Below are 21,536 nucleotides of genomic sequence, written 5' to 3' on the forward strand. Positions count from 1 at the left end.
GTAAAAGAGATATCCAGGATCAAGTTTATAAAGAGCCCTGCAGCTCTTGACACTGGTGTATCTGTGGCAATTCCTTTGTAAAGACACCTGAAATCCTTACTCCTTTTATACTAGTTAAGACCAGGGTAATCTATGGAATAATTCTATGGACATTACTCAATACAAAAGCACTGAAAACATCAAACCAGGTCTTATTAAAACTGCTATAATACATACTAAAGAAAAAAGGGAAATGTATTACGAAAAAGACTTTGAATGAACGGTAACAAATTCTCCCCAAAATTACTAAAAACAATGAAAAATTTCAAGTTTTATCCCAAACATCTATTTTCTTTAATACTGTTATGAACAATCACAACTCTACAACACAATGAGTGAGTCTGTATGTAGCATGGACTCCATTTACATTTTTCTTTAGTTAACATAATTATAATGAATATGATTAGGTGGGTCACTTAAAAATATAAACATTCCCTTTCTCAAATACATTCTTTTCTCCTAGATTTAACTTTATGGATCCAATCACTGAAGCTTACTATTAAATACAACTTTGTGTAAATAAAGGTTTTCATGAACAACAACAGTCTCCATAAATACCACTATGAGATTTAGGCATGAAAACAGTAAAAATCAACTTGATAACACGGGTGCTTATAGACTTCATTACAAACTTACTGCATATAATGCAGTGGACTGTGAATGGAAGTTATCAAAAGCAGCCCTGACCTGAGAGAAATCTTTTCATTACATTTTTGTAAGGTTTGCTTAAACAACAAAACTCGCTTGATGCAAATACCAAGCCTCTGTAGTATGGTGTAAATGAGGACAGTCATTAAGAAAATAATTTTTTTTCCCGGGTACAATGTGTTTTTCTTACTTTTTTACTGAAGTATACTTGATGTGCAATATTATATAAGTCACACGCGTACAATGTAGTGATTCACAATTTTGACTAGTTATAAAGTTTTTACTTGACAGAGAACTTTCCCAAAAGGCTTCTGATAGTTCAGGAAAGGTACACACTTTGGTTCCGAGTGACACTTACCTTGCGGTAAATCATATGGCACATGGCTACTCTTAACCTCATCCCCGCACACTGAACATGATAGAAGTATAAGTGGTGCAGAATGGCCAGAACGAGCGTGCAGGCACTCAGCACTCCGGCATAGCCGTAGGCTTTGTACAAAGCAGCAGAATCAGTGGGATTGTAGTTTTCAAAATAACCAATAATTTTCCCCAAAATTATGGGCTGAACTACTCTGGTGCTTTCCTAAAAGTAAAGAAAAAAAGCCTTAATTAGAAATACAAGCCAAACCAGTTTTTCTTAACACAAACTTTACTTTTATTATTACTTGTTAAAAAGGTATTTTGACAAAACGCAACATTCATGGTTAACCTAAAAGAAAAACCCACATATCCACTATCTTCTATAACACAAGCAGACAACAGTTTTAACCTTAAGCAAAAATTTTACAAAGACAATAAAGCCTTAGTACATCGTGCTTCGTACACTGCGGATGCTCAGTAAATATTACAACCGGTGCTTTAGAAAACATTTGGCAAAATACCAAGTAAGTCTTAGCTGAAGATAAGCTGAGGAAGGGTAAGAAATTTGCTTCCATATGAACAAGCCCTGCTGGCAGCCTGCCCCTGCCCCCTGTATTCTCAACGTCCCAGCCCAACAGAAAGTCAAGATGGTTCACGTACAGGAGACATGCTCTTGCCATCACCTTCTGTTTTAAGAGCCTTTATGAAATGAGACACTGGCATAAACACATCCATTCTTTCCCAACCCAAACTCCACATGTCCAAAGATCAAGAAAATGGAGCCCAGCTTCTGAGGGAGCATCACAAAGAAACAAAGCTTGGGAGGTTCGCCGGCTCTCAGCCCCAGGGGCCGCTGTGTGAATATGTCTCTACCCACTAGAAGCTGGGATGTTCCTTGGAGTCAAAAATTAAACAGGACAGAAGCCAAGCTAAAAAGTGATGTCATCCATGGTTCTCCATCCGCCATACACCGCAGCTGCTGGTTTGGAAGAAATGTTACCAATCATCTATTCCCTAAGGCCAAAATTCAAATCCTAAAACCAATGAGTTCGGAGGCATTGATGCTTACCTCCTGAAAAAGACTTAGTGAAAGCAATTTTCTTTCCCAAAACTAAAGGCACAACAGCAACACTTGCCCACCCTGCCAAATGGCCGCTCCACCCGGTAACCTACTTCCTCCCTCTACTCACCCCTCCAAAGTTACCCTTCTCCCCCATCAAGGAAAACCAAACACTCAACACAAATCCAAGTCACCAAAAGTAAACACCTCCGCCCTCCACATCCTTTCCTCCACAGACTTCTCAAAAGACAAAGTGCCAAAAGTTTGGAAATCTTTCTGGAACTCGGCTTTTCCTTTCAGGCAATCCCTCCTTACTGACACAGACATGGTAAACAAATGACAGGTTGAGTTTGATAGCTCTCTGCTGTCCGTCTGAAGCTGAAGAACCCACACACAAGAGGAAGGGATGGAGACTCCAAAACTCCAAACGCGAAACAAAACTAACATGCAGGGCTTCCCTGGTGGCGCAGTGGTTGAGAGTCCGCCTGCCGATGCAGGGGACGCGGGTTCGTGCCCCGGTCCGGGAAGATCCCACATGCCGCGGAGCGGCTGGGCCCGTGAGCCATGGCCACTGAGCCTGCGCGTCCAGAGCCTGTGCTCCGCAGCGGGAGAGGCCACAGCAGTGAGAGGCCCGCGTACTGCAAAAAAAAAAAAAAAACTAACATGCATTTTTTGCTCAACCAACTAGTACCCAATCAGGATATTTACAGAAAGCTGTCCCCGTCCCTCAAATCGGTGTGACATCAAACCCCAACCCTCCTGTCTTGCTCTACACACATGTTCACAGGCTGCACCAGCTGTCTCGCCTTCCATGAGGTCACGGAAGGTTTCATCTACTACAGACAAGTAAGGGAACACTGTTTAGCTGAACAATCATGATGAGTAAGATCATCAGATGAGAACAAGATAATCGGCTCTCAAGGACACAAAGGCTCACTGTTCCATTTTCAGCATGCCCCTTCATTCACCCCTAGAGGCACTAAGAGTCCCTCATACACTAGATGGTAAAACACACTGTTTAGAATTTACTGAGATGGAAATCTGGAGGCTTACACAGAGAAGCAAGAATGTCAAACTGTACACACGGGCAGTCCCAGCCTGGGTATGGCCAAGGGCAGCCCAGTGCTGCAACCTACAAACCTGGGGCTCTCCACCAGAAGCCCAGTGGTAACACTTGCCGTCCCAAACTTGCCTAAAACTTATAATTACCTTTGGGAATCACCGTTCCCTGTTACTCAGCTCTCCATTTGAGCCTAATGTCGGAAACCCACCAAAGAGAATACCGACAGATGCAACAAATTCAGCAAAAAAGAGTACAAAATAAAGGCAGGTCACTACTGCCTAAGCGTCATGATTTTTTCACTGAGACCGTCTTTAATAACTCAATTGAGCAAACAGTCTCATTAAGGAGTAATGCCAGGGACTTCCCTGGTAGCCCAGTGGTAAAGAATCCGCCTTACAATGCAGGGGACACAGGTTCAATCCCTGGTCAGGGAACTAAGATCCCACGTGCCGCGGGGCAACTAAGCCCACGTGCCACAACTACTGAGCTCGTGCACCTCAACTAGAGGCCGTGTGCTCTGGAACCCACACGCCACGACTACAAAGCCCATGCACCCTGGAGCCTGTGCTCCACAACTAGAGAAAACCCGTACGCCACAACTAGAGAGAAGCCCACACACCACAACGAAGATCCCACGTGCTGCAACTAAGACCCGATGCAGCAAAAAAATTAAATGAATTTAATAAATAAATGAATCTTAAAAAAAAAAAAAAGAGTAATGCCAGTCCGTGGCCCAAAGCTTCCAAACTGCTGTCTGTTCCTGAGCCTAACCCTCAACTAGTGAGAAATAAAACAACTGAAACAATATTCATCATCAAACCTGAAACTAACCAAGTGAAAACTTTCTGGATAAGCAGGAACAAGGTCAAAAATTGCTCCAATAAACCCTTCATCTTTGGCACCAACTTATGACCCAGTGAATATTCTTTCCACGAACCAACTGAGAATACAGTTCTTATTCCTTCACAAGAATTCTTCACAACTGCAAAACCATAAAGGAATTTTAAAACAACCCAATATAATACGACAAAGCCCCAATGTTCGACGTTTCACAAGAGTCTCTCAGGCAAATATTTCTGGGTGAAGTCCTTCGTATTCAGCCTCCTGAAAGCACCTCACATTTAACCCCACCTCTTACTTCTTAGGGGTATTTCTTACACAGTTTGATGGTAGAACTTCCCCAGTAGGTAGAGTTTCTCCTCCATGTTTCCCCATGTTCTTTCTTTCTAGTTTCTCCTCCATGTTTCCCTATGTTCTTTCTTTCTCTTTCTTCCTTCCTTTCTTTCCTTCTTTTTCTTTCTTTCTTTCTTTCCTTATTTATTTATTTTATTCGGCTGCACCGGGTCTTAGTTGTGGCATGAGGGATCTAGTTCCCTGACCAGGGCTCGAACCCGGGGCCCCCCCGCACTAGGGGCACAGTGTCTTAGCCACTGGACCAGCAGGGAAGTCCCTCCCCCATGTACTTTAAATATTTCTTGCCCAACTCCATCATCTCTGAGTCATGAGGGGAAAAAAAAAATTACAGGAAATAGAAACCATCTAACACACAAAGAAACAAATGAGTGAGCTTGGGGGGAAATGAATAGGCAGTTAATTTTTAGAAACTGGGGAAGAAGTGACCAAGTTAGAGTTGAGAAGGATACAGAGACTAAGGAGGAAAAGCAGTGGATCTGGAGAAATAATCACCACCAGGATTCTGTGTCTTCACTCCTCTTTTCCACAGTGGCGTTCATTGTGACTGCATCACCTCGAGGAGTGAAGAGCCCTCACAGGCCTGAGGCCCAGCCTCCAGGAACCGGTTTAGGTTCAACAGATGAGGGATGGAGCCTTAAATTCCCTCTCCCTGGAAGATTCTGGATGCAGAAACTAACCTCATGTAAACATCTGCTATCTTCCTCTCCTGCATCACCATGGCATCTGAGTCTAGAGGGGCTACAGACCTGCTCTGAATGACTTACAAGTACCACCAAGGGTTTTAATCAGAATTCCATGAGACATATCGTACTTCCAAGAAAAACCTATATGAACACAAGTCCTGAGGTTCCAGCTAAACGGGGGGAGGGGGGGAGCCTTATGAGAGGTTACTAGGAAAAGCAGAGTAAACAAGTTAAGAAAGGTAGAGTTGGATTCCTTATGCAAACCCAATCTTCGTTGACAAGGTTCTTTTGTGATTTAGAGCCAACCTTCTCTTCCAGGTACAGAGAAGGAGAAGCCCTTACAAATGGAGTTATCAATGTAAATGTCCCTGTGTCTATTTCTCAAAATACAGTCAGCTCAAAATAACCTTCACTCCGGAAAGTCACATTCTAGGGTGGTGCATGCTCTGCTACCTTTCAACATTATTCTGTTTTTCTATTTTTGAAATGTTCTTTAAAATCTTCGGGGGGGGGAGGGACCAAAAAAACACACTGCAGGAAGCAGCTGAAAGAGGAGCACAGAGCTGTTTTCAGAAAAAAAAAGTTGTTCTCATAAAGTCTTGGCTCTGCGAGCCTTCACTGGAAGCTGTGGTGGGAGAGGAAGCCTCAGGACAGAATGCGAAGAACACTGGCCTAGGAATCAGAACGCTGTGCTTCAGAACCCAGGTCTGCCACCTGCAAGTCACATGACCCCCTAAGCCCATCATGTGCCCTCCTGCACCTCCAGGGCCTTGTCTGTGGAAATACTTGCCTTGTCTACCTCAGAGGGATCCTGGGACAGCTAAATGCAATACAACAAACAGCTCAAGGTGCTCTGAAACCAGCATAAAAACAAGTGTAAGCTATGATCACTTTATCATCCAGAAGTTCTGGGAAGAGACCTGTTCTATTCTGAATGGCAGAGGCTGGTTTCACAAAGGGTTGGAAAACTCATTGCTTCTTACAGGCGATCACAGCAGAACAAGCACTCTTGAGAAGTCATTCATAAAAGCCAACTTTTCTGAAAAGTAATAAAAAGTTTCGGTTCTAAGCAGATTTTTAAAATTTGAACCATTATAAATGCAGTCTTGTAAAAATGAGTCACATACTTGCCTGACTTCTTAAAAAACGACGGGTTGAGAAGGGTGGGGGGATGAGTGAAATAGGTGAAGGAGATTAAAAGGTACAGTCTTACAGTTATAATATAAATAAGGCAAGAGAATGTAACGTAGAGCACAGGAAATATAGTCAATAATATTGGAAAAGTTTCTATGGTGACAGAGGGTAACTAGACTTATGGGGGTGATCATTCTGTAATGTATAGAAATATTTAATCACTACGTTGCATACCTGAAACGAATATAATATTGTAAGTCAATCATGCTCCCATTTTTTTTAAACTTTTAATTGTTATAATAAAAACTTACATGTGTTTAAAAAAAAGGAAAGAAAATTGATTGAAAAGCATCACCCTCATTTATGACTCAAGGTCATCACTGTGGGTATTACTGCTATCTAATAGCTAATGTATACACTCAAGAACCAGCAGGGCGCACACAGCAGGTCTGCTCTGCAGGTCCCCCATATCCTTTGCTCGATGCTCCCTCTACCTCTCCCTTGCTGTGTGGCCCTCAGTGGCTGCTCAGGGCCCACAGGATCTTTACCACCAGTAGCCCTCCTCAGTCTTCTGGGTTGAATGGACGTGAGAGACATGTGGAAGGAAGTGTTGGGAAATAGATGCAAAGGCCCAGTACAGCTCTCAGGGAAGCGGAGGATTCTGCTTACTTCCAATCCATCGGATGAGTTCCAAAGTAAGTTTAAACAAACATGTGCCTTCCTACAGGCTCCACCTGGACCAGAGACAATCAGTAAAAGTGGCCTCAGAAAAAGGCCAAATGAGGCCTTGCTAAGGGTAAGGTGGGGGCCATTTCTAAGGGTCCCGGGAATAATACACAGCCCCTCAGGCCACTCCTCCCCTCTCAGGGGAAGGGACTGGGCCAACCCACACTTGCTCTTTGAGGTCACCCCACTCACACACCAGCAAGCAGGCAGAGACCTCCTCTCTCAAGGAGGAGGCCCCCGATGACCTTGGGAGGCAGCCTCTGCGTCTCTGGCCCAGGCAGAGGCTTCAGGCTCCTCCTCTCCAACCTGAGGGCCCTGGGCAGGCAGAGACCCGTCCTCCCCACCTGCAGTCCCCAGGAAGGTGCACACAGGAGCCAGGCCTGCTGGGAACTCGCTGGTTGTTCTGTTCTAGTTAGGCGTGGCCTGCAAGAGCTCCATGTTCAACATCAGTCTGGTACTTGTTTCTCCAAGCATTATGATCACTCCTCAATTATCAGAGGACAGAGGTTTTCATACTTCAAAATCCTAATCCCGAAAGCCTCGCCCTGGGCTGGAATCACCTGACTCTTCCTGCTGGTGCTGCCGGTAGTGCCGGGGGAGGCCCCGCCTGCACTGTGGGTGGTCACAGCACACTCCATGGGAATCATGGATGATCCGCGAGGCACTCTGTGCACCAGAGGAATTAAAAGAGGGCTGGAGGTCACAAAGGAAGAAACATCTGCGTTTTAGAGAATCCAGGACGGAGTACTGAGTATACATCTTCCACTATCTAAAATACGAAGACCAGGGACTTCCCCGGTGGCGCAGTGGTTAAGACTCTGCGTTCCCCATGCAGGGGGCCCAGGTTCGATCTCTGGTCAGGGAACTAGATCCCACATGCATGCCCCCAGAAAGAGTTCGCATGCCAGTGGTTAAGAATCCACCTGCCAGTGCAGGGGACTCGGGTTCGAGCCCTGGTCTGGGAAGATCCCCACAGGCCACGGAGCAACTCAGCCCGTGCGCCACAACTACTGAACCTGCGCTCTACAGCCCACGAGCCACAACTACTGAGTCCATGTGCCACAACTACTGAAGCCCGAGCACCTAGAGGCTGTGCTCCGCAAGAAAAGCCACGACAAGGAGAGGCCCCCGCACCACAACAAAAGAGTAGCCCCCGCTCTCCGCAACTAGAGAAAGCCCGCATGCGGCAATGAAGACCCAACGCAGCCAAAAATAAATAAATAAATAAATAAATTTGTTGGGGGTGGGGGGGAAGAGTTCGCATGCCACAACTAAGGAGCTCACCTGCCACAACCAAATAAATAAATAAATAAATATTTTTTTAAAATAAAATAAAATACAAAGATCAGCAAGCAGCACAGATGATCACAAAATGGGCAGTTGCTTCATAAAATCAATTATTTAACTAACATTTATTGCATCTAACTCAGTAGCTTTAATCACTGAAAACCCAAAACAGCACCTGAAAATGAGTTTTAAAATGGAACAGATCCTTATTAGCTCTGTCATAAGGAATGATTTTTAACGTCTCCAAAACAGCAGTATGTCAAACGGCAAGTCTAGGAAAACAGGAATATTTGTGTTGGATTTCAGGCTTCGTTTGACTGCCAGTAAAATTCGATGTTTACTTCTCCTTGAGCTTTAATGGCCCTCAACTCCCTGAACTCCACTGCATCAGAACTAAGAGTTCTGCAAGTTATTATCCTAAGGACACAAATTTGGAATGAGCACCGTACGCCAGTCACAACACTCACCTAGGGAAGAGAGGCCACTGTCTAGTGTTATACTGTAAACCACCATGAGTTCCGCCACTTATTATCCTCACCAGTCCAGCTGCTCCTACCCAGCTGTCACCCTAGGACCTCAGGCCCGGGGCACACCTGTGTGTGGGAAAGTGTATTCAGACAGCAGAACAGGAGAACTGCTCCGCACCCCAGTAACCGACCTGGGATCCTCATTCTCGCGGAGCAAATGCAACCGCATATCCACAGGGGTGCAAGTTCTCAGCGAGCTCTCAGCAAGCAACTGGGCGCTCTTACTAAAAAACAGCACGGAACACTCCACCTGTGCCCAGATTATCAATGTCCCACCGTAGCCACCATCCAAGACCTACTACCTTCCCCCGGCCCATCTCAGGGCGCCCATCTGGAATGGTTTCGTAAAAGTGTGGATGGTTGTTTAGAACTTGGGTCACCGGAACAGTCACAACCTTATCCACTTACAGCCGGTAACGAGTAAAAGGTGGTTTCCTAAAGGGCCTCTCCTGGTCCATCTAAATACAGCATGACACTGCTGCTAGCGTCAAAGCCCTAGGAACTTCTTCACCCAGGAGCTGTGGTCGCCTTGACTCCGCCCGCATTTATGTTCCCATCTGGCTTCCTCCTCCAGGAAGTCCTTAGCAACCTATTTATTATCCTTACACCAAGTTCAGGATGCATGTGCCTGAGACCATGAAAACAAAGCTCTCAAGACAAGCCCTCCTGACCCTGGACAAGCTCAGTCATTGAGACGGACATTCTCTTAAGTCAGAGCATCCGAGATGGAACCTCAGTCCGTCCTTTATGCTTCGTGTGACCACAGGCACACTGTGTAACTACTTAGCACTCTGTATCTTCTTCTCTAAAATGGGGGTAATATAATACCTATGACTTTGTTGACTCAGACAAAGAAATAATACTAATATCACATATAAAGTGATTACAGCAGTTCTGGTACATGGTTTTTTCAAGAACTTAATATTTTTATTGCCACACTAATAGTACTGCAGTCGCCACCACCAGTGCTACTGAGTAGGAGCCCCTGTTACTGCTACTAGTACTTCTAGTACTACTACTGAGACAAGCCCGCACGTTTGCCAGGTCCTCTGCTCCCCCCTTTTCTGCCATGACTGTCCAACAACCAACCTCCTGAAAGAGGGGCCAGTGCTCTACCAGTTGCACCTTATGCAGCCCCCAGGTCTGGTTTTCCTGGACCCCTAGCAGGAAGTATTACCGGGGCTGGACAACTTTGGAATCAAAGCTCCCAGCACCCCAGTGCGGCCGATTCCCTCTCAGGAAGAACCCCAGTTCCTGCGGCCTCTCCCTCTGTGTCTGCTTCTCCCATAAGCTGCCACAGCAAAGACCTGGAGCTCATATTAGGATGGGATCCATCTAAAGTTTAGGGACCCCACCCAAGGGACCAACAGTGCAGGACAGCATGAAACACCTGCAGCTCGCTGCAAACCCAGCCACATGGGCCACGCTTTGAGACCCACCTGCCTTCACCTTCTTCAGCATCTGGTACCAAAGAGAAACTAGAGGACCAGGGACAGCAGAGAAGACCTCTTCAGGATACGATCCAACACTAAACCCACTCATCTCTGCTCACCCCAAACCAGGCACCTGGCATGAGCTGCAGGCGCACCCCGACGCCCCAAGGTTTCCGGACAAGCAGAATTCATGAGCGCTTGCTCTGTGAGGTCAGGAAATCCTACACACACAGTCCACACCAGCTTGCTGCCTGTATTTCAAACAGAGACTTACTGTGACTATGCAGAAACACCATCATTGGGACAGCTGTACACAGGTCAAAGAAGGGCTGGGACAGACTGAGGGGCTCCTGCACCCTCTCCAACCCCTGAGGAAATCGCATGGGTTTGCATCTCCACCCTGCCCTTCACAAGGCCACGGCAGTATCTAGGTGGTCAGTGCTCTCTCAAAGACGGAACACGGCCCCATATAGATGTCCCCACCCTCTGGCACAACGGCCAAGCCACCTTTGTCATCAACGAGAACTCAATCTCCCAGGACCATCCAGTCACCTGTGAGGTGACAGAATTCTCTGGTTTCTCCAGTTGTGTGGGGCAGGCTTCACCTACCCCACTACCCACTGCCCGCAGTGCCCTTCAGGACAACAAAGCCTTTTAAACAAGAGCCACACAATAAAAAAATGGGTGGAAGACCTAAGTAAACATTCCTCCAAAGAAGACACACAGATGGCCCACAAACACATTTTAAAATGCTCAACATCACTAATTACTACAGAAATACAAGTCAAAACTACAGTGAGATTTATCACCTCACACCAGTCAGAAAAGCCATCCTCAAAAACCCTATAAACAATAAATGCTGGAGAGGGTGTGGAGAAAGGGAACCCTCTTGCACTGTTGGTGGGAATGTAAATTGGTACAGCCACTATGGAGAACAGTATGGAGGTTCCTCAAAAAACTAAAAATAGAGCTACCATGTGACCCAGCAATCCCACTCCTGGGCATATACCCGCAGAAAACCATAATTACAAAAGATACATGCACCCCAATGTTCATTACAGCACTATTCACAATAGCCAGGACATAGAAGCAACTTAAGTGTCCATCGACAGATGAATGGATAAAGAAGATGTGGCACATATACACAATGGAATATCACTCAGCCATAAAAAGAAACGAAATTCAGTCATTTGTAGTGAGATGGATGGACATAGAGCCTGTCATACAGAGTGAAGTAAGTCAGAAAGAGAAAAACAAATATATAATATTGCATACATGTGGAATCTAGAAAAATGGTACGGATGAACTTACTTGCAAAGCAGAAATTGAGACACAAGGTACAGAACAAACTTATTGACACCAAGGAGGGAATTGGGGGCGGGGGGAGGCAGGATAAATTGGGACTGACATATACACCCTACTATGCAAAAAAGAGATAACTAATGAGAACCTACTGTACAGCACAGGGAACTCTACTCAATGCTCCGTGGTGACCTAAATGGGAAGGAAATGTAAAAAAGAGGGGATATATGTATACATTAACTGATTCACTTTGCTGTACAGAAGAAATAACACAGCACTGTAAAGAAACTATACTCCAATAAAAATTTTAAAAAGAGCCACACCTGCCACCTACAAACCACCTAGCAGACCCATCTCACCCCCAATAAAAACATATTTATGACAACTCACCTTCTCCACCTAAAACAACTCTTTCACAGCAACTGCATCTTCTATCCCTCCTGCTCTCACACACTCACAGGCTGGCCCTGTCCCTACGGCAGCACTAAGGTACCACAGAGAGCACGAGCCACCCAAGTGGATTTGCAGCAGACCTCCAGCAGGCTGCAGCCGGAATAGGCAGGCCGACTGGCACTGTGCCCCCAGGGAGAACTGTCTCACTAGGGGATCTTAACCCAGAACCTTCTGGGTCATGGTGGTCACTGACCTCACAGCTTTCTGCCTTAGGTTCTCCCCTGCACATCCCCCTCCTACACCCTCTGCAAACTACCAAGGCTCTGCTTTCAACCAGCAATCCACTCCCACAGCCAGGGACCGAAACCAGAACGTGTGGTGCACAGAACTCGTGGTGAAGCTGGAGCTCCTCCCCGTGGGGGGCTTTGGCTCTCAGTGTCCGGCCCGCTGGGAAGGGCCAGCCCAGCGAAGGGTGTGCTCTTCCGAGCTTCCGAGCTCTGGGCAGCTCCAACCCAGATGCAGGGCCACGGGTTCTGTTCCGCTGGAAGGGGGAAGGTGAAGATACCTTCTTAGGAAAGCATTTATCAGATGTGACCTGGTCAAGTTAACAGTTATTTGTTGAGCGTCTGTAAAATGTCTTATGTTGTCGTGGGCTCAGGTCCAAGTTTACTTTCTCCAAACCCCAGGGCACATCTTCTTTGAGGTTTTGCTGGATTTTCTTTAGGTCAAGGATCACTTTCAGCAGTTATACGGAGCACCGAGAACATCCTAACATAGTATGTCTTTCCTTTTCAGCACCATCCCTCCACGACACTATGTAACCCCCTGGAGGTCCACTCCTTCTAAGGACCTGTCCATTCTAAAGCTAAATACAACCGCTGGGCTACACGTTTCCTAGACAAGGTTTATCCTCGGACCTTAAACGACTGGCCTCTCCCCACCCGTCGCATCCGTCTCATTACTGAGCCACATACACCGAAAAGCAATGCGCTGTATGTAACAGCTTTTACCTCAATTAACGTAAAAATCCCCAAAACTAAATAGGATTTCCAGTAACACTTTATGATCGCTTTCGTTAAAGAAGGCTCCCGTGTATCCTTCTCGGCTCTCAACACTTCTTGATCCCAGTACCTGCAATGAGAAACCAAGCACAGTAAAGAACAGCCCTGCCACGGGTAGAACAGGGGAGGTGGCAGAGTGGAAGATAGGCCATCACTCCAGGGCACTCTGTGGCTGTCCCATCAGTGCTGGTTAACTGCTTGCAGGGCTCCGGAAAGAGGAGGGTGCAGACCCTGAAGGACCAGAAAAACAGGCTCTGAGGGGAACAGTCACAGTCTCGGAAACCAGTTACTTCCAAGCTTTGCTGTATTCACAGCACCATGAGTAGCTCAAGAGGGCAGACAGCCTCCTCCAGGGACACCACCTCCGGGGACAGACTCAGCATCCAGGGCCTTGGCTGCTGGCTCCCTCCCCTTCCACAAACGCACAGGAAACACGGGGCCCCCCGGCCTCCAAAGTGGGCGAAGCCCAGGGTCAGCCCCAGGCGGGTGAGCGTGCAATGTCATGGGCGAGGAGGCTGCAGGAGAACCCAGAGGAAGGTAAAGCCCACTCCAAACCACTGCCACACGCAGAAGCTCTCACCCTCCTTCCCCTCCCCCTCACCGCCTGCTACTCACCCCTGCAGCTCCTCCCCGAGGTGCTTGGAGCGATCCTCCGGAAGCACTGAGTACATGTCATCTTCTTCTAATCTGCGTTTGTGACCGATTTTAAACAAGGGGTTTAGCCACCTGTTAAAAATTAAAAGAGAGTGACATATATCCAAACTACACATCTGTCTAATTAGAATCCCACATCGACGGCCTTTGTCTTTAAAAAAATTAAAAATTAAAAAAAGAGGCCTACAGAAATAGGTCTACATTTTAAATATATAGAGATATGGGGGAAGAAAATTAGATGCGTGTTCACACACACACACACTCTCCCTCTCTCTCTCTCTCTCTCTCTCTCTCTCTGTCTCTCAACTCTATATGCTGAGAGGCCCTGGAAGAAGTGACACACTGGTAGCAGGGAGCATTCAAGTCTCCAGATCTTGGTGTTTTGTTTTTTTAACATACACAGTAATCATTTTTTTTATTCTTCTAATGAAAACTTTTGAGGTCAACTCTCAGCAGCTTTCAAATAACACAGTATTATTAACCACAGTCACTATGCTGGACATTACATCTCCATGACTTATTTCTTTTATCACTGAAGTTTGTGCCTTTTGGTCCCCTTCACCCAGATCTCGGCTTTTTAATATCCTTCCTAAGAGGAACCAGCGCTCCTTGAAGCAATGGCTGATTCCAAGGTTGGTTCAGTGTGTGTCAGCACCTGACAATTAGCTTTTTTCATCATAAGTGCCTGCCTGACGTGCACCCAGCCCTTGACCCCAACAAGGCAGAAGTGCAGGTACAAGCTCACCACGTGCATGTGCTCTCCCTCCCTCTCCCTCTCTCTCTGGGGCTGTGTGACCTCAGGTGTGCCTTGTACCCTTCAGGACATGTGAGTGATAAATCTTGCCATTTCAGAACTCCCTCTTGGTTGTTGCTGAGACATGTCTCACAATCTTAAGAACCACAAGGGCCGGTCCAGCCACAACATGGGCCCCAAAAGAGGAAATTTCTGTGCGGGCTGCTATAACTAGACCAGGTCCAGGTGAGTAGAGCCCCAGGCATTCCCAGCAACAGCATCACCATCGACAGGCCAGGACCAACGGCAGAGAAAGTACAAGATGGGCCTGGACATCTTGCACCCTAAAATAAGGAAGCTCTAAAGTAATCACAAGGATGTGTGCAAAAGACAGAGAAGCCGGCTTGAAGGGCTCTTGCTAGCCAAATCTGGGATACTTTAGGTATTAAATAAATGTCAGTGAATTATAACCCATTAAATAACAAAAGAATCCATGACTTTATTGCTTCATGAACAGCAGAGAAGGGAAAACTGTTGCAGTCGAGACTGCAAACAAATATAGAAGGAACAGTGGTGTCAGAAAATTATCAATGGAAGTTAAACCTCGTGGATGAAAGCTTGTGTGAACCATGACATTTACATAATCTCAAATTACCTCTCTACAAATTACTTATTATTAATGGAAAAAACAGTAACTATACAAAGGGCTAAAAAAAACATTATCCAAATCCATTATGCATTATTTAAATAATGATTAATACGCAGAGACAGCCCAAAGGTTAACACCATTCTACTCACTTTGCCAGAGTAAGGAAATTTCCAAGGCCAGACAATAATAACCCGTGAAAGTAGAGACCACACTTCTTTTTTTTTTTGGCTGTGTTGCGTTTTCGTTGTTGCGCGCGGCCTTTCTCTAGCTGTGGCTCTTGAGCTCTAGAGCACAGGCTCCGCAGTTGTGGCGCACGGGCTCAGTTGCTCCATGGCACATGGGATCTTCCTGGACCAGGGATCAAACCCGTGTACCCTGCATTGGCAGGCGGATTCCCAACCACTACGTCACCAGGGAAGTCCCACACTTCTTTTATTGCATTATTCCTAGCACAATACAGGTAGAAAGGAGATGCTAAAGAATTCTTTGTTGAATAAATGAATGTCTATGAATTATTAAAGAAGCAGTAAGAGAGACTGAGCTTCAGATTTTGCTAACCCTGGTAGCTTGGCACCTCTAAAGATCCCCAGACCAGGAGGCAGAAGACTGGATTCTAGTCCCTCAGTGGTACTGAGGCCCCAGGGCCTCAACTGTCCCCCCCCATCTCCTTCTCCACTCCAGTTCAGCATCTCCGTGACCCTTAATATCTCTAGGTCTCAATTTCCTTCCAAGGTAAAAGTATAAATCTGCGAGCATCACCACTAAACAGGTTTGAAAAATGTTTTCCCATTTATCCTACACATTCCCTCCCGAATACGCTCAGGGAATTAACACTGGGATTTACCCTGAAAGGCCCTCTTTAAAAGTCTACTTGCACAGGAAAAGACGCTCAACATCACTCATTGTCAGGGCAATGCAAATGAAAACCACGATGAGATGCCACCTCACATATATTAGGATGGCTGTTATCAGGAAGGAAGGAAGGGAGGGAGGGAGGGAAATAAGTGTTGGCAAGGATGTAGAGAAACGAACTCTTGCACACTGCTGCTGGAAGTGTAAAATGGTACAGTCACAAAGGACAGATACTGTATGATTCCACTTCAATGAAGTACTTAGTCAAATTCAGAGAGAAACAAAGTGGCACTGTGGTTGCCAGGGCGGGAAGGAAGGAGAGTAGGGAGTTAGTGTTTAATGACACACTAAGGCAGGATGAAAAGAGTTCTGGAAATTGGTTGCACAATGATGTGAATGTACTTCACACTACTGAACCACGTGCTTAAAAATGGTCAAGATGGTAAATGTTATTCTATATGCATTTTACCACAATTTTTTACAATGTAATGATACTTTTTAAATGCTGCTTTCTGATTGCATGACCTTGAATTAGCCACATGACCTCTCAGTACTGGCCTCCAGCAAACAGGGAGAACACCTGGAGATAATAACACCTCCCTGGGCTGCTGAGCCATCAACTGAAAGGATCAGTGTTGCTCTGAACACTACAGAGTCCCATCAGACAAAGAGCAGAGGTCACCATGACAGCGATCTTGAGGAATCCCATGTGGGCCCCAGCAGAAAACAGATGAAGTTGCTCAATTAGGCAAATGTCTTTCCCCATAGCTCTTGATTTAAGGACCCTCACAAATCCCTTCACTTCCCAAATCTGGGTACCATCAAGGCACGAAGGTTTGCACTTCCATCAGATGGCAAGCTCACTGACGGGAGCCCAAAGTATGTGTTGCCACCTGGACAGTTAGACACGGAGACCTGAGTCAACTGGCACCCTGACCCCAATTTATCACGGACAGCACTGAGACCACTGCCAAACTAGCCATCCCTCAACCCAGTTCCAACCCAAGAGTCGTCCTCGCCACCATGATAGTCTCTTCTCCCCCCCTCCCACAAGTCTTCATCCACAGCAGCACTTCCCTCCTAACTGTCCCACCAGAGACCACAACTCCCTCCGGGCAATGACAACTCACGTGCTATGTGGGATCTCCACGGGCCTCGCGTGCCACGGTGCCTGGCACAGATCTCACTGGAACCTATCCAGCGTGACATCGGAACACCCACAGTGCTGATGAACTATCTTGAAACGGGTCACCACCCTGGCTTTCCTGGAGTGGCCCACAGCCAAATCCAATTAGACGTGGGTGGCAATGTTCAAGCTAGAATCTTCTCTCCTTTCCTCTGTAACTTTCCCCATTTCTTTTCTTTTTTTTTTTTAAATTAATTTATTTTTTTGGCTGCATCGGGTCCTCACCGCTGCCCATGGGCCCTCTCTAGTTGAGGCGAGCGGGGGCCGCTCCTTGTTGCGGTGCGCGGGCTTCTTATTGCTTTGGCCTCTCTTATTGTGGAGCACGGGCTTCAGTAGCTGTGGCATGCGGGCTCTAGAGCGCAGGCTCAGCAGCCGTGGCGCACGGGCCTAGCCGCCCCGTGGAATGTGGGATCTTCCCGGACCAGGGATCGAACCCGTGTCCCCTGCATTGGCAGGCAGATTCTCAACCACTGCGCCACCAGGGAAGTTCCCCCCATTTCTTAAAACTTGCTCAAAATCCATTTTCTCATCCCTGCTCTTTTTATCCACTTCCTGTTGTAAGTGAAGCAGCAATGCAAGCTGTGTGCCCCCAGCTCCCTCCATACCCTCTACGCTGGGGTCCACCAGAGTCCTCCCAGGCTGTGGGCACTGCAGAGCCTTCCTGCCTCCGAGCTTCCAGGCCTTTTCTGGTTCACCCCTGGCCTTCTTATCTCCCTTTCCTCCCACCGGCTAATCCCCTCCTTTCACTTCTTCATAGTGTCCCTTGTCTTATCACCACACGTCTTCCAAATACTTTTTCCCACGCTACAACCAAGACTGAGAATCTACAGGTACTGTGCATGGGTAACCATCCTCATCGCCTCCTCAAAAATAATTTTTTTAATGAACTTTTATTTGAGTAGAGTTGATTTAGTGTTGTGTTAGTTTCTACTGTTCAGCAAAGTGAATCAGTTATACATATACATATATCCACTCTTTTTTAGATTCTATTCCCATATAGGTCATTACAGAGTACTGAGCACAGTTGGTTCTTATTACTTATCTATTTTGCATATAGTCGTGTGTATATGTCAATCCCCGTCTCCCAGTTTATCCCTCCCCTCCAAAAAAATGTTTTTGACACATTTGCATGCAATTCAGTTAACACTGAGAATAAAACAAGGAATCACAAGTGAAATATTGCTCATGCTGACCACCTCCTAAGGTTCGGAAGGGATTGAAGCAGTATTGGTGGGAACTAACAAGTAAGGGACCTCACAACCAGCAGGTGACACCTTACCTACCTAGCACAGCACACACGGCCACCACTAGATACAGGACTCAATTCGTCACCAAGATCCCTCTATGCTGGTGAGTGCCTGCGCTGACTCACCTCTGAATATCTGGCCTTTAGTGTCTGTTCCAATCAAACGCTTTCTTCCAAACTATTAAACTTCCTCCCCCATGAGGGATGACAGAGCTCTTGCTTCCACGTTCCAGATATCCCTCCTGAGAGTAAGGAGTGTGGCGATGACTGCCTACCCAAGCAAGCCTTTGATGCTACTCATCGGGACTTGTGAAACCACAGAGCAAAGGAAAGAAACTACCTTACTTGGGTCAAAGAACCATGCCAGCAGCTGAATCAAATGCATGCGAACAAGTAATTCACATTTTCTTAATTAACAGGATGCCTAGGGGACTTCCCTGGCAGTCCAGTGGTTAAGACTCTGTGCTTCCACTGCAGGGGGTGCGGGTTCGATCCCTGGTCGGGGAACTAAGATCCCGCATGCCATGCGGTGTGGCCAAAAACAAGGATGTCTAACTCAAGGTTAAAGAACTGATAGAATTTATAAGTTATCTTGATGCTTTCAGAGTGCGCAGTGTATCGGTGCATGGGAAATAAACATCAATGCGTCTAGGTTAACTTAGGATATATGGCATCTTATACGGCTTGCAAAGCTGTGCCTCATGCCTCATCAGTAGTCTGGGTCTGCCCACACTATGTACACCTGATATTTTCTTTTTCTTTTCTTTTTTTTTCAGTATTTATTTAGGCTGCGCCAGGTCTTAGTTGCGGCACACCGTATCTTCATTGCAGCGTGTGGGATCTTTAGTTGCGGCATTCAGACTTCTTAGTTGCAGCATGCATGCGGGATCTAGTTCCCCAACCAGGGACAGAACCCAGGCCCCCTGCATTGGGAGTGTGGAGTCTTACCCATTGGACCACCAGGGAAGTCCCATCCCCTGCTATTTTCTATTCTAGCCTACTTCATTGCAAAAGAAATGCCAGTCATGATATACCCATAATGACAGGAGCATTATTCACAGTACCCAAAAGGTGGAAGCAACGATGAATGAATGGAAAATCAAAGTGTGGTACACATGTACACTGGAATATTACCGAGTCTCAAAGAAGGAAATTCTGACACAGGCTATAACATAGATGAACCTTAAGGATATTATGCTAAGTGAAATAAGCCAGTCACACAGAGACAAATACCGTATGATTCAACTTATATGAAGTATCCAAAGAATCAAAAATGACAGACACAGAAAGTAGAATGGTGACTACCAGGGGAGGGGGGAGGGGAGGGGGAGGGGGGAGGGGAGGGGAGGGGAGGGGAGGGGAGGGGAGGGGAGGGGAGGGGAGGGGGGAGGGGTACAGAGTTTCTGTTTTACTGATGAAAAGGATCCTGTGGACCATGATGATGGTTGCACAGCAGTGTAATGTCATTAATTCCACTCAAGTGTACACTTTAAAATGGTTAAGGTGGTAAATATGTTGTGTATTTTACCACAATTTTTAAAACTTATTTTGAAGAAGAAAGAAACACCAGTCGAAATCCACAAAGTTGATTTCGTGCTGCACCAATGGGCTGCGATCTTACATCTGAACCACACTGGTGTAGACAGCTGTCCGCTGGGCACACACAGTCCTCAGCACCGTCATCTCCACAACAGACTGGGGCTCCCTCAAGGGCAGGACAGCCTCGCGGACGCTTCGCACACTCCGTGACCCGCACGGTTCCTGGGACACAGTGAAGCTCAGTGAACACGGAGCCACATGGAAATGACCTCCTTCTGAGGAGGGCTTCCTCCTTCCCCAGCTCACACTTGGCTGCCACCCTGTGTCACTTGTTTTGCATAAAGTGAGAAGGAAGTGACATGTAAAACGACCAAAACAATACAAGTACTTATGCTGTAAAGGCCAATGCCCCACGGAGCCATGTGCCTGACCGGACCAAGGGAGCCCCACACTCCCAGGAGGGCTCACGGATGCCCCGGGAGTGCACAAAGCCACAGAAACACTGGCGCATCTTCCTGGCAAGTTTTATTAAACTGTGGAGCATGCTTAAAAAAAAAAAACTCAACACTGAATGAAGAGAACAACTGGCAAAGACGTGTCATGGCCTCTATAGGTGTCGGGCAGTGTTTACAGTAGGCAGGGATGGGGCTAGAAAACAGAACTGAGGCTCCATCATTGGGAAGCTGTACCCACTTGATGTTGAGGAAGTGTATCTGTGAATGAAGCCATTGCTTTTTCAGCTCTGTTCCCCAAGGCCCCCAAGGAGAGGCTGAAGGAGACACTAAGAAGTGTCGAACTGTTAGCCAAAGCAGCTCCCTGCACTCTCTGACAGAGGCCACTCCCCCAAACCCCTGTGGCTAAGTGCCTTCTTGTCCTCTCCTCGTAGATGGCTAACAGGCATCTCCACTTAGGAGTCCAAGATGGGACTCCTGACTTCCCCACCAAAGTTGCTCTTCCCATTCTCTCTGTAAATGTCAACCTCACAGACGCACTGCTCAAACCAGAAACCTGGTGGTCACTACCCTTGATTCCTCCCTTCCCCTCACCCCCGCAGCCAACCCGCCAACTAGTCCCACAGCTGCTTCCTCCAAAATGCAGCCTGGCCCCAACCACTTGGCATCTTTTGTCACCCTCCCACCACCATCATCCCGAGACCGAAGCCCCAAGCCGCCATCGGTTCTGAGCTGCAAGAGCCTGCAAACTGTACTGCCTGCTTCCACCCTTGGTTTCCCTATGATCTTTCTACAGAGAAGCCAGAATGCTGTCTTCAAAGTACAAGAGCAGGGCTTCCCTGGTGGCGCAGTGGTTGGGAGTCCGCCTGCCGATGCAGGGGACGCGGGTTCGTGCCCCAGTCTGGGAGGATCCCACATGCCGCGGAGCGGCTGGGCCCGTGAGCCATGGCCGCTGAGCCTGTGCGTCCGGAGCCTGTGCTCCGCAACGGGAGAGGCCACAGCGGTGAGAGGCCCGCGTACTGCAAAAAAAAAAAAAAAAAAAAAAGGTACAAGAGCATGCTGTCCTCCTGCACTAGAATTACACCTACGGTCCTGACCGAGTGCAACTCATGATGGGCCCCTCCCAGCTCACCACCCCATCTCCCGTCCAGCACCTCTGCTCAGCGTTCCAGCCATGCTCTGCTGTGCTGTGCTTCCGCGAGCCTGCCCCGCTCCTGACTGCTGTTCCCTCTGTTGGGAACAGACAGATCCACTTGCTCACTTTCCCCCATCATTACACCTTTTCTCTTCCAGGTCTCAGGCTAATTGTTGCCTC

General features: G+C 47.0%; 1 protein-coding gene across 5 annotated transcripts in view; it reads right to left on the reverse strand.

The window, feature by feature from the left end:
• Positions 1–21,536, reverse strand: part of LOC132413649 (ATP binding cassette subfamily C member 4 (PEL blood group)) — a 215,017-nt gene that overhangs the window by 158,107 nt on the left and 35,374 nt on the right. For all 5 annotated transcript variants that reach the window (XM_059995730.2, XM_059995732.1, XM_059995733.1 and 2 more), the window contains exons 2-4: positions 13,526–13,636; positions 12,860–12,980; positions 1,046–1,270 (exon numbers count right to left, since the gene is read on the reverse strand). In XM_059995730.2, coding sequence (XP_059851713.1) covers positions 1,046–1,270; positions 12,860–12,980; positions 13,526–13,636 — 457 coding nt within the window. The remainder of the gene's footprint in view (positions 1–1,045; positions 1,271–12,859; positions 12,981–13,525; positions 13,637–21,536) is intronic.

The sequence above is a fragment of the Delphinus delphis genome, chromosome 18 (assembly GCF_949987515.2).
Source record: "Delphinus delphis chromosome 18, mDelDel1.2, whole genome shotgun sequence".
NCBI lineage: Eukaryota > Metazoa > Chordata > Mammalia > Artiodactyla > Delphinidae > Delphinus > Delphinus delphis.